Source organism: Aulostomus chinensis, chromosome 15 (assembly GCF_037954235.1).
Source record: "Aulostomus chinensis isolate RoL2024-O1b breed Wild chromosome 15, RoL_Achi_v1.0, whole genome shotgun sequence".
In the NCBI taxonomy this organism is placed as follows: domain Eukaryota; kingdom Metazoa; phylum Chordata; class Actinopteri; order Syngnathiformes; family Aulostomidae; genus Aulostomus; species Aulostomus chinensis.
The window spans coordinates 24,129,569-24,142,866 of record NC_141334.1 but is presented as its reverse complement, the minus strand read 5'-3'; the positions used below and the strand labels follow the sequence as shown (position 1 = coordinate 24,142,866).

Sequence of the window (13,298 nt, the reverse complement as noted above, 5' to 3'; positions counted from 1 at the left end):
CAGTACATGTTGCATGCAGTTGGTAAGAGTAAAGTTGCCCTCATATTACTGTTGTGCATGTTGTAATATCAGATGATGGCGTCTTAATCACATGAACTGGGAACAGGCAACACTAACAGAGACAGATCAACATCAGATCACACCACGACAAGCACACGGGGTTCGCTGGCAGGCAAATGGGGGTGATACACACATGGGGTTACTTTAACAGAGTGCAGGTGTCACAAACGAGGGTCAGTAACCAAGAAAAAGAAATACAGTTTCTTCAGGCAGTGGACTGAAGACAATACCAATACAAGTCCATGCACTACCAAAGGGACATCAATCTTTTGGGTACAAGGACCCCAAAAAATAAGGGAAAGTTGTGACACAATATCAAGGTAACACAGAGGAGTAAGACTCCCCCTGGGGGTAAAATCAAAATGAAAGAAAAGAAAACTTGCCATGTAGTTTGCTGTGGTCGAACCTGGATATGCAAGATCAAAACGGGTAACCAGTGCAGGCTGCAGGTAAAAAACGAAAGACAAGATCACTAGCCAGCAGACTTGGGAGAGAGAGACAGAGAGAGAGAGAGAGAGAAAGAGAGAGGCCGAAGACATCAGGAAACAAGCATCAGTGATGGTTTACCCGGTCATGTGTGAAGTGGAAGCAGGAAGGAAACACAGATGACACCAGGAGCTACAACGAGATGAGGATGAGGAGGAGTGGGCCACTCTGGTTCCTGCATTCATGTTTCACTGAGGTGAGCTTCTCCCCATCCCAGACCGGGTGCGCACATGCAGCATAGTTGATTTTTGCAGGAGCTTCAGCTTCAGTTTTTGATACAGAACTGATTTGCTATCTGCTATCAGCTTATCCAGAAAACAACGGCAACGCTGGTCGAATCTCTCAAAGTCGTCACCTCTGCATCACCAACCATACGTGGAGATCCCAGAGTTCTCCTCTACGGTCAGTCGACACTCACGCAAAGACAGCACATCTGTTCCCACCTGGGCTGCCAGACACTGGACTGAGAGGTTAGTTGAGGTCAGTGCAGCAGCCTTTTAGCGACATGAATCCCCGTATCTTCCAAACGGTGTGAAGATCCTCACAAGGGAGGGAATCAGAGAGACCTTTAGCACAATCCCACTTTTATCATTGCCTCACTTTTATAATGTGTGACAGCGGCTCAGCTTGGTTGTGTCAGTCTGCCTGATTACCTCAACAGATACTGACACAAAAGAGCACAATCTTTCCAGGCTCACCAGCGTTGGCCACACCCCAAAAAAATCAGAGATACTCTCCAAAAGGTCACCAGCCGGCAGTAATGATGCACGATTAAGGGAAAATAAAGGAAATTGTTTAATTTTGAGATGGTTTTGTGCTTTCTTCAGTTACAACAAAAACAACGTCCCTGTGTTGTCCAAATGTTTTTGTATTTTGAAAGCACAGCAGGTTAAAATGGAAATTTCTCTGAAAGACTCATCATTTTAGAAATTCTTGATTGACATATTTATATATGATATGAGATAATTTCCATTGCGTATGTTTAACACAATCTCAAGTTATATCAATACAGGTAAAGGCCATTTTGGGAAAGGAATGCATTGATGGTTTGCTTCCGTTCCCCACTGCTAGCACTGATTGTAACTATGCTAACTAGCTGTTAGCTTCCTGTAACACACCAGCAAGTAGAGAAGAGATAAATCCACCTGCCTGTCACTAAATGACCATTACCATTACTTGTTGCACTTTTTAGTTTGGCTTTGGTGTCTCGCAGTCTCTCTGTGTTTCCACAGATCCACCAGAGCTCCAACCGCCGCCTGCATCGCCCCCCCCCCCCCTCTTATTCCCTACTGTTACACCGGCCTGCGCTCCCCTTCCATGAACCAGTCTGCCATCCAGTCCCCCATCAAGCTGGCTTGCTCTCCCTGCCTCCTCTACCAGAAGCTTCCTTCTTCAACTGTTATTAACATTTCCGTGTTTCCCACATTTTGTATTGTAAACTGTTTTCTTGTCTGTAACAACATCTACTGCACGTCTGTCCGTCCTGGGTGAGGGATCCTCCTCTGTTGCTCACCCTGAGGTTTCTCAGATTTTTCCCTGTTAAAAGGGTTTTCTATGGAGTTTTTCCTCAGTTGATGTGAGGGTCTAAGGGCAGAGGATGTTGTTATGATGCCATGTGAAGCCCTTTGAGACAAACTGTTTGTGAAAACGGGCTCTACAAATAAAATTGCCTTGCCTTGCCTAAATATGATAAAGCAGATTATCCAAATAGTTGGCATTTTCTTTTTACATGAAGCCTGAACAGCCATAAAATTCAGTGTTACAGTTCTTGATGAAGGAATGTTCTATAAATTAGACTTTGAAAAAAAAGAAACTATTATATTAACGATGACTGATTATGACAGTGATTATGACAGTGTCATTCTATGTATATATATATATATATAATGTATATATATATATATATATATACACAGTACTATATATCTATATCTATCTATCTATCTATCTATATATAGCATGTGTACATATAGTATATATCTATCTATCTATATGTGTGTGTGTGTGTGTAAGTTATAATTTTATAAATGTCAACTCCAGACAACAAGTGAGGACAGTTCTCACTTTGTCCCAGTGAACTGATGCACAGGTTCAGAAAATACAACACAAACTTTATTCCTAAAATGAGATTCTTCTCACCACTGACAACAAAGACACACAGTGAGAGTTTTGTGTTCATGTATAGCGACCCCCCCCCCCCGCCCCGTGTGACGCCTATCTACCAATCTTGTGTGTGAGCCTCAATCTCATGGAGTGAGGCAGAGGCCACAAGGCAAGTCGACATGCAGCACCATTGGTGTCCATCAGCCTGCTTCCAGTTAGCAATGATACACAAAAATGACGCGCATCAAGAAACAAGCTTCTGCAAGAGTGGCTGTCATGCACACGGCAAACCTGGCACTGTCAGACATCTGGCTCAGGCTTTAGGTAGCAAGATCTAGGTGAAGGTCACAGTTCAACGTCGGACCACCGTTCTGGAGTAACAATAGCGCCCCCAGTAGTCATCATCTGTCTGAGACAGTGCAGACCAGTTTCATAGCAACAAAGTTTCTTCTGCGATTCCTTTTCAAACCTGTCGTTCAGGCGGCCTTCTGTGGGCACCGTGTGGTTCAGAGGAGAAGTTGCAACAGATGTGCATTTTTACTTTATTCTGGTTGGATTTCACATTGTTACTTTGTCAACAAACCTCACGTGTCAAAACAGAGAAGGGAGGACTTTCAGTTGGAGCTTCCTGCCATGTTCCTTTTGCTGTTTTCCCAAATCCCCTACAATTGTATCCATGCCTTTCCTTTCCATTCCAGTGGTGTTTATATTGTGCAGATCTGTGGTGTCATTGGAAACAGCAACTCCTCCATCTCCTTGCTGTCCAAAGGAAATTTTTGTTTTGCTTCCTATTTTTTTCCCTGCTTTCTCTCTCACACCAAACAAACCATTCCAGGGTTCACCTTTAAATGAAGTGAGAACCCGTTTTGGTGTGGACCAGACAACAAGAGAGCTTTCACATCAGCACAAACGGACTGGAATATCAACTGACCAGGGTTCGTCTGAAGCGGTTGAAAGAGCTCAGGTGTGACAGGGAGGCAAACTAGACAGTAAACAACAGCAAGAGCGAAAATAAAAATCCAGAAAGACTGGAGTTCCAGTACATCCAACACGCAGGCCATCCACTCCCACTGAAGCGCCTCTTCATTTCCAACATTGCCCTCTGCTGTCTCAAACCCAGTAGGAACACCTCCGTGCCAGCCAGAGCAGAGTCTTGGGAAGAAATGCAATATCACCACTATGTGCTCATTGTATTCACATAGCCTGAGACTTCTAACACAGCTGATGGATGTTTTTTCTCCAGCTTGGACTCCATCTGAAGTGAATGGTAAAGGCAGGGAAGAAAGAGACTGATCATTTCCTCTTCCAAAACGACAGCCAACAAGGTGGGTCTCTGTGGATCAGCGTGTGAAGGGAGAACTAAAGAACTTGGATAGAAATGAGATCAAACTCAAGTGTCTCACTTCGACTATTTGTGTTAAATTCACAAAGTTAGAGGTTATTCAGACGCTATGTCTTTCCTTTTACTTCCTCTTACTACAAAACCCTCAATTCGACTCCAACGACTTTGTGGTACTTCATTAAAGTCTGCTTAATTGTACAGTTTTACATCACATTTGCACTGAGAAGTAAAGTCTGTAGTTGTGTGGACACACATATTTGTGTTTTTCTGGTGCAGAAGATTTGCCGTCTTAGTTCTTTGTCAGACTTGGTTAATGAAACGAGCAGTCACTTATTTAGGCTGCTGCCAGTCTAAACAAGGCAACTGGGATTTGACCTGTTTTATTCAGCTGTATTTGTGTAAGGCCTAATGAAGTGGAAGCACACCAGCCGCCTTCACGAGCACAACGATGACCGGCCTGCAGAAATGGTGAGGAAGATAAGAAGAGTGACGAAAGACCAAGTTTCAGCACCTGAAGACATCATGGTGACTGTGACAGACCGGAGAGAGACTTTCCCATTTGTCATGAATGCAGCACACGGTGAGAGCGCGATCAGGCCGGAGAACACACAGCTGATGGTAGCCTCAAAGCTAACATCTCCTGTAGTAACATTAGCTAGCAGTGCTAGCACCACGCTCACAGCTCACATGAGTACTACATGGCATCCACCTCTCTGTGTTACAGGTGATGGTTACCATCAGCAGCTGGTCATGAGGCTGTCATAGTGTTTACAATCGCTTGCTGTGATTGACAGGTCAGCAGCAACAGACACCCGCGTCAGCTAGCAAGCACTAATGGCTTTCATTTTGTGTGAAGTAAAATAAAGGTGTGCAATTCAGACATTTGGACTCATTCTTCAAGAAGATAAAGTACTGAAAGTGAATTCCAGGTACCAAGAAGATGGAGGTTTTCCAGGAGAGTCCACGGTAGAGTTTACGCTTCTGTCAGACGAGTAAATCAGCGTCGCCTGGTGTCAGTGCACCTGGAACAAATTTGTGGTCGGGCTCTTTATCACAAGTCCATAGCTGTCATGAGTGTATTGATAAAATGATCACTAACTGAGCTCGTAGCATTGTACAAATAATTTTGACAGGTGATGGTCACAGATTTGAACCATCCATTCACTCACATGCTAAAAACACAGAATTTAAGGTATCCAGAGAAGAAGAGACGCTCGTCCAGAAGCTAAACCCCCAGCTGCCTTCTCTGTGCTCTGGATGCATTTGAGACCCTCTGGATAAGAAGGATCATTGATCCTGGATCTCGGACGGAAACAGATATGACAGATCTCCCACGATAAATCAACAGTTCATTCACGTCTTGGGATTAGTAGCTGTGGGAGTAACTCTCTTTTCCAAACAAACTCAGCAGTCTTCATTTACATCCCTCCTCCACTGCACCAGAAACATTTTTTGCAGACTTTATTGTGCGCAATTGTGGCCTAATAAGGTCATTTCCCTGCAACAATTCCTGCTGCTTCTGGATGAAGTAGATGAAGAACCCCAGTTTTGACAAAGTGGATCATACGTGAATGATCCTGCAGGTACCAGTCGGTTCCCCTACATGCTTGGAAGGGGGGAGGTGAGGTAAGGGGCTGCGATCTGCAACCTCACAGCTAGAGGCCACTAGATCTTACACACCGGTCCTTAAAGCGACAGGAGAAATATGAAGGCGGGTGAGAGACGGTTGGTTGTCGGTGCAGAACTGGGATGGAGATCATGGATTCTCTACCAGGTAGAAAAACACACGTTTGGAATGATGAGACAAAGGTGCAGGGGTACTGACCTTGAGAGGAGAGATGTGGGAATGCGACACGTAGCCATGCACATTCTCAATCTCAGACAGGTTCTTCTCAGACACGTGCACAAGCTCGGGGGCGCGCACTTCGTTAGTGAGGCGTGGGAATCCCTGGTCGAGCGGGGGCGAGTCGTCTTCTTGGTAGTGGTATTGCTGTGAGCGGAGAGAGAGAGAGAGAGAGAAAGAGAGAGATGGAGTGAGACAATGAGAAAATGACCAATCCAAAAAAAGTACTAATTCTAATGTGCTTATTTCAGCGTCTCTGAGAGAAAAAGGCAAAGAATAATGAATGGAATCTCTTTTGGTCAGTTCGCTACTTCATTACATTTTTTCTAATGAAGGACAAGAGGACAAAAAATGACACGGAGCTGTGTGAACGTACCTGATCCCAAACAAAACATTAAAAAATAACTGCTTTAGTTTCTTACTGGTTTTGTTTTTTGTTTTTATCCAATGTCAGCTTTTTTCTGGACTTTTTACAGTGCTGCTTCATCTAAATACTGTTTATATACACATACATAAAGGTTCTCTGCATGAACCTGCAGTTGGATCCACATTTAGACTCTGAAAAAAGCGTGTTTCCTCATGGAGCACCATTGAACCTGCTGGCTACGCTCACACACGCTGTCCTCGACACCTGAATATCCTGATCATTTAAACCGACAGCGCAAGAGTGTTTCTGCATGTGTGAAAATGTTGGTTTTTTTTTTAAGTTTGAGCGTCAGGCAGTACAAGAGTAAGAGAAAAACATTTCATCTGCACATTCTGCAGAATACTACATCGTGATATCTTCTCAAAAGTTTTGCGGTGGTCGAATTTGGTGGCTTTCTGTGGTAGAACATCAATTAGTAATTTCAGCATCATTTTTGTCTGCTATTCTGATTGTACTCAGCTCCTTCAATGACTCTGCTGCGTGCTCTCCGTGGGGACAAACCATGTCGATAAAAATCTACAAAGTTACTGATGTGTTTTCACAGACCTGCTGTGAGCCTGACCTGCCACTTCTATCACTGTGTCAGGTTCTCATGTTTCGCTCATCCCTGCAGCTCTGTTTCTGGCCCTCCACCACGCTCACTGGCCCTCGTCGCGTCTGGGCGTCTTTAGCAAACATTATGAACTTAACTTAAAGTGAAGTTAATGATGGTAAGATTTGTTTTAACTGAACTTCTTTGCTTTCCCCCTCTGTTATGTCGGACTTGAGAGGCAGCTTTTTTATTTCAAATGATGGAGTTTTTACTTCTGAGTTGTCCGCGGTTAAATATGCCCAAAGGAAGCTATTCCAACTAGGGATGCACCATGAAAGTTTTTTTTACAACTCATTCGCCAGATGGCTGATATTTATGTCGACACTGTCTGTATAAAAGTTTAGATGATAGCCACAAACAGAAAAACACATTTAAACATTGTGATTTCTAAAAAAATGGGTGGTTTTATTTCCAAAACATGTATCGAATCTGCCAAATTATAAATTCATGTTTCCTCATCACAAATGACGAATGATGAGCAAAGTTTGAGAGACTTCAGCAAAACTGGGACAACATGAATATCAGCCATCGGACCAATGGTGCTCCATTTACGCCATAATCACAGATCATCCTAACACCAGCCGATCCATCAGGCAACAACGCAGCAGCCGATTCCTGGGATGCACGCAGTGAGATCCTGCTAATAGCACAATTGCAGATAATAAAAAAAAAAAAACATTGAAAATGTTGACATGTAAACCAACTACAGACATGAAAAATGTCAAAATGATTCTCTCTGAATGACAGTGATCTTCACAGGAGATGAGAGCGGTTCCAACACAAAGGCCATCAGACATGTCGGATGAATGGGAATTCCCTCCGTTAATTTCATCATTCCAATGCAATGACACAATGAATTCTCTTCATTACAACTTGTGATGACATGGATGCAACTAGGATGGGCGGAAAAAAACAACTACCCCTCCTCCCTTTTCTCACCCAGGGAGCGCTCATCAAGGCAGGGTTCATGCAGGGTGGGGTCTGGCCGTTGCTGGGTGACCCATGTACTGCTGGTGGCCTGTTCTGGAGAGACCGACAGTACCGCATGTGACCACGAGAAGTACACAAACCATTTATGACTCTAAGACAAAGTTCAACAATCAATCCTGCCCAAGCTCACACCAGTCAACCAGCACAACTGTACAGAAGAAGGACAAGAAGAAGCTCCTGCACGTGCACACAGACGTGGTCAGGAACCAGAGACGCACACACTCATAGCCGGAGGCACGTGTGAGTGGACGAGTGACCAGACAGACAAACAGACAGACAGACAAAGGTCAGGTCATCCCATGGCTCAGGCACACACACAACTCCAACTGGATAATGCCACCATCTCTAAAGTCAGAGTCGCTGGGAGGTTTGATTTAAAAGATTAATAGCTGCAGTACACATTTGAGCCACATGAGGGAGCTTGCTGGTTTTCTGCCACACACTTTCTGTCAGTCGCATTATTCAATAAAGTTTTAAACATTTTTAAAATAACAGACAGAAGGTTAATGAACAAGCGATGTTTGCAAGTTTGCTCTGTTAATTATTTACAATGATTTTTTTAATTTCTATATACCAATACATATATATACAGTACATACAGTATATATGGAGAGATTTTTTATGTAGCTCTTGAATTTGGAGACAGTACTTTTACTGGTCCACACAGTACAAAAGTTCATGAAACACTGAGCTAGTTGAGCTGCTCATAGGTTAACTAAGTGATCTACTAGTGAGGAGCAGGATCCTCACGGCCTTGACCTGCTCACGTCCCTCGTAGGAGATCAAGACAGAAACATCATGAGGTCCCACACACTCAGGGAACAAAGACTGGCTCCTACACAAGTGATTCTCAGGCAGAGAGTGTGGTGAGCTGCATCCCTGGATGCAACAGCGATCAGGACGGTCATGACGCCTGAAGGCAGCGATGTAAAGAGATGCATTTTAACATGGGGCGCGCGCAGCTCTGGGCCGGCGACATGGCACCAACCAGGGAGACTTAACATCCAAGTATCATGTCATGTTGCATTTGCTGTCTTCTCATGCAGCGATGTATGATCCAGATGCAAACAGAAGACACTACAAACACGTATGGAAGGAGAACCGGTGGAAACAGCAGGTATCAATGAAATGTTAATAAAATATCAGACAGTTATAGTGCTTAACACATTTATTGGACCACTTGTCATAGTAACAAGAAAATATATAAATCTTTGTTTAAAACCAAGGAATGTTATTCTGATTTGAATGGCAAATAAACTGAATCACCTCAACAGTCCATTTTCACACACAACAACCACAAAGCCTAATATTTCGTTTGGCCTGGCTGGTATTTTTATGTACTTCTCAACAGTCTCTTTTGTTATTGAGTCCCAAATAGTTAGTAGTTGTCCCCACAGGCTTGACAAAGATGAAACCTTTTTGTGAGCCATCTTGTAATCTACTGAATCGCAACTTTGTTCAACAGGATTCAAATCCAGACTTTGGCTTAGTCGGTCCATCGGTTCCTCTGAAGTCTGCTTGGGATCGTTGTCTTGTTGATGTGTGAGCCCAGTTAATTATATTTTAGCATTAAAAACATCATTTTGGTTAAAGAGCTTCAACATACTGGTGTATTAACCTGACAGAATCATAAAAATTGTTTTTGATAGTTACCAATGCTGTTAATTCCTGGTATAGGGAGGTGGTCTAATACGTGAATGTTCATTAGGGATCTGCTGGCTTGTGTGCAGGCAAACCTTCACTCGCCGTGACAATCACAAGTCTGGAGGAAAGAGTCTTCACCTGGTTTCTTCCCCTGCAGCATCAGTGTTAAACGATTCACCGCCTCGTTCAAACACAGGCTGGTGAAGATGTCCCACACCCCGACAGCGTCTGACCTTGTGCTCCTCGACACACCAGGATCAGCCCAAACAATGATGATGTGTTCAGGAGCACTTTCATCAGACACTCCAACTTTGTGCCTCAGCAAATGACAAAGCAGCCTCGACACACTTGATGCAGACCAGAAGAACCAAAGTGTGAGTTTCTTCACTTCAGCGGACTTTGTGCTTCTTCTGTCCTCGGCATCATGAAGTTTAATGTCTACGACAAACTGTGTTGTCTCGCTTAGAGCTAATGAGCCACAACTGGATCAGTTCTTCGCCGTGTAATTACCGTCTCTCAACGGGATTCATCTGGCAGGAGAAAAGGTAACCTGCCAATGTTGGGGTTGCAGCAGAGAAAATCCAATGAATCCATACCTGTCAGCTTCAGCTCCTACTTGCTAATCTAAATGTCTACGTGTGTATAATCGGAGCAAGGAGAAGACAATTCACTGTTTTTCTGAACGCAATATGGTTGAGTGATGAGGGATTCTGTGCTTGGACTGATGTGCTCGCAGCTGGACTGTAGATGATGAGTACAGCAGCCATCCATCATGTCTGCCTCTTGACCATGAGGAGGGGCCACGCTGCACCTTACTGGTGACTTACATCGACAAACACCAGCTGAACTGCAACGTTTCTGAGGAGTAGAGGTGTTTACTCTGAACAAAGTCTGGCTGTGGCATGATGAAAGCTTTCAGGACTGACTCCACTATGATTCCAAACTTGAAACTGAAAAATAATATGAATGTGTGAACATGTGTGCAGTGAACAGATTCTTCTAAACATGAAAACACACACACACACACACACACACACACATGCCCCCATGTCTATCTGCTTGAGGGCTGTGGGGGCAGCGTCACACTGCAGATGTTTCCACGGCTGTGCTGCTCCAGGGCGAAAGATGTAGGTGTACACAGCTACAATTGCTCTTTGGCTTCCCATCACGAAAATAATGTGAGAGAGTAAAGTGTCTAATTATAGAAGCGGCAAGCACACCATTGCTGGAAAGATAGCACTCTCACATAGCCAGAGGTTGAAGGGATGTGACTCAGTCTGTCATCATTCCCATCTGAGTCGAACCATCAGGGACCTTTGAGCCACATCACTTCATCTTCCTGTGAAGACTGGAGGTAGCTCCTGCATTGTGATTGGCTGACATTGATCCATCTTATATAATGTAGCCAAGTGAGAAGTGCCAGTGTGGATACATACACGCTCCTTTAGCCGCCACGACGCCACAGTCATTTAGAAATGTAGCACTGGTGCTATGGTGCAGGAACAACCTTGCAGCCATGGTGAACACCAGACTGACTTAACCACATCAAACAGCTCCATTCACACTGGGACTGTTGTCATTCAGCATCTACACAGAGCAGAAGGAAAGGACCACTAGGACTCGACCATTTATCACAACCCCTCTCGAAGACAAGTATACTTGCCCAGTATTATTACCATGTTAAGACATGAGCCACCTGCATCCACAACTCCTTGACTCATATGATTGTCGGTGTGAATAGGAACGTAGACTGACTGGTTCTGGCTCAGTGAGCGTAAAACCGCTGGCGCTGCTCTGTTTCTCCAGCCCAGCTTGAGCCCCCCCCCCATGTGTTTCTTATCAGTGTTAATGAGGTGCACTACATCACACAGTCTGGTGGGAGAAAAATGTCAGAATGTCAGTAAAAATAGTCTTTTGGTTCATGGGAGGGCAGCACGATTGTGCAGTGGTCCTCACCGTCGCCCCCCCAGCAAGAAGGTTGTGGGTGGAGCCCCGGCTGCAGCACGGGGTCTTTCTGTGTGAGTCTCCATGTTCTCCCTGTTCCTGCTGGGTTCTCTCTGGTACTCCAGCTTCCTCCACAGTCCAAAGACATCAAGAGGGACCAGGTTAATCCAGACTCTAAATTGACCGTAGGCGTGGCTGGGAGAGCCAATGGTTGTCTGTCTCTATGTGTTGGCCCTGCCATTCAGCAGGGGCGTGTATTACACTACAGGATTGTGTATTACACTACAGGAGCGTGTATCACACTACAGGAGCGTGTATCACACTACAGGAGCGTGTATTACACTACAGGAGCGTGTATTACACTACAGGAGCGTGTATCACACTACAGGAGCGTGTATTACACTACAGGAGCGTGTATCACACTACAGGAAGGTGTATTACACTACAGGAGCGTGTATTACACTACAGGAGCGTGTATTACACTACAGGAGCGTGTATTACACTACAGGAGCGTGTATTACACTACAGGAGTGTGTATTACACTACAAGAGTGTGTATTACACTACAAAAGCGTGTATTACACTACAGGAGCGTGTATCACACTACAGGAGTGTGTATTACACTACAAAAGCGTGTATTACACTACAGGAGCGTGTATTACACTACAGGAGCGTGTATTACACTACAGGAGCGTGTATCACACTACAGGAGTGTGTATTACACTACAGGAGTGTGTATTACACTACACAAGCATGTATTACACTACACGAGCGTGTATTACACGACAAAAGCGTGTATTACACTACAGGAGTGTGTATTACACTACACAAGCGTGTATTACACTACAAAAGCGTGTATTACACTACACGAGCGTGTATTACACTACACGAGCGTGTATTACACTACACGAGCGTGTATTACACTACAAAAGCGTGTATTACACTACACAAGCGTGTATTACACTACACGAGCGTGTATTACACTACACGAGCGTGTATTACACTACACAAGCGTGTATTACACTACAAAATGTGTATTACACTACACGAGCGTGTATTACACTACAAAATGTGTATTACACTACACGAGCATGTATTACACTACACGAGCGTGTATTACACTACAAAAGCGTGTATTACACTACACAAGCGTGTATTACACTACACGAGCGTGTATTACACTACACGAGCGTGTATTACACTACACGAGCGTGTATTACACTACACGAGCGTGTATTACACTACACGAGCGTGTATTACACTACAAAAGCGTGTATTACACTACACAAGCGTGTATTACACTACACAAGCGTGTATTACACTACACAAGCGTGTATTACACTACACGAGCGTGTATTACACTACACAAGCGTGTATTACACTACAAAATGTGTATTACACTACACAAGCATGTATTACACTACACGAGCGTGTATTACACTACAAAAGCGTGTATTACACTACACAAGCGTGTATTACACTACACGAGCGTGTATTACACTACACGAGCGTGTATTACACTACACGAGCGTGTATTACACTACACGAGCGTGTATTACACTACACGAGCGTGTATTACACTACACGAGCGTGTATTACACTACAAAAGCGTGTATTACACTACACAAGCGTGTATTACACTACACAAGCGTGTATTACACTACACAAGCGTGTATTACACTACACAAGCGTGTATTACACTACAAAAGCGTGTATTACACTACAAAAGCGTGTATTACACTACAAAAGCGTGTATTAAACTACACCCTGGACGGGTCACCAGCCATCTTTATTGGTTGGAGCAGATGCAATGTTCTTGTGAGTTGACAGGTTTTCTAAGCTTTCAAAAACAGATGGAAAGTTTTTCT

At 44.0% G+C, this 13,298-nt stretch overlaps 1 protein-coding gene across 28 annotated transcripts in view; it reads right to left on the bottom strand.

Annotated features, from left to right (window-relative positions):
• Positions 1–13,298, bottom strand: part of dlg2 (discs, large homolog 2 (Drosophila)) — a 190,777-nt gene that overhangs the window by 92,188 nt on the left and 85,291 nt on the right. For 18 of the 28 annotated variants that reach the window (XR_015119477.1, XM_086226407.1, XM_086226411.1 and 15 more), the window contains 3 exons: positions 7,793–7,876; positions 5,817–5,981; positions 444–503 (listed from right to left, as the gene is read on the bottom strand). Coding sequence is in view for 27 of the 28 variants with exons in the window: in XM_086226407.1 (XP_086082533.1) it covers positions 444–503; positions 5,817–5,981; positions 7,793–7,876 (309 nt within the window). In the remaining variant the exon portion in view is untranslated. The remainder of the gene's footprint in view (positions 1–443; positions 504–5,816; positions 5,982–7,792; positions 7,877–13,298) is intronic. The other 10 variants (XM_086226412.1, XM_086226434.1, XM_086226435.1 and 7 more) reach the window with 2 other exon arrangements.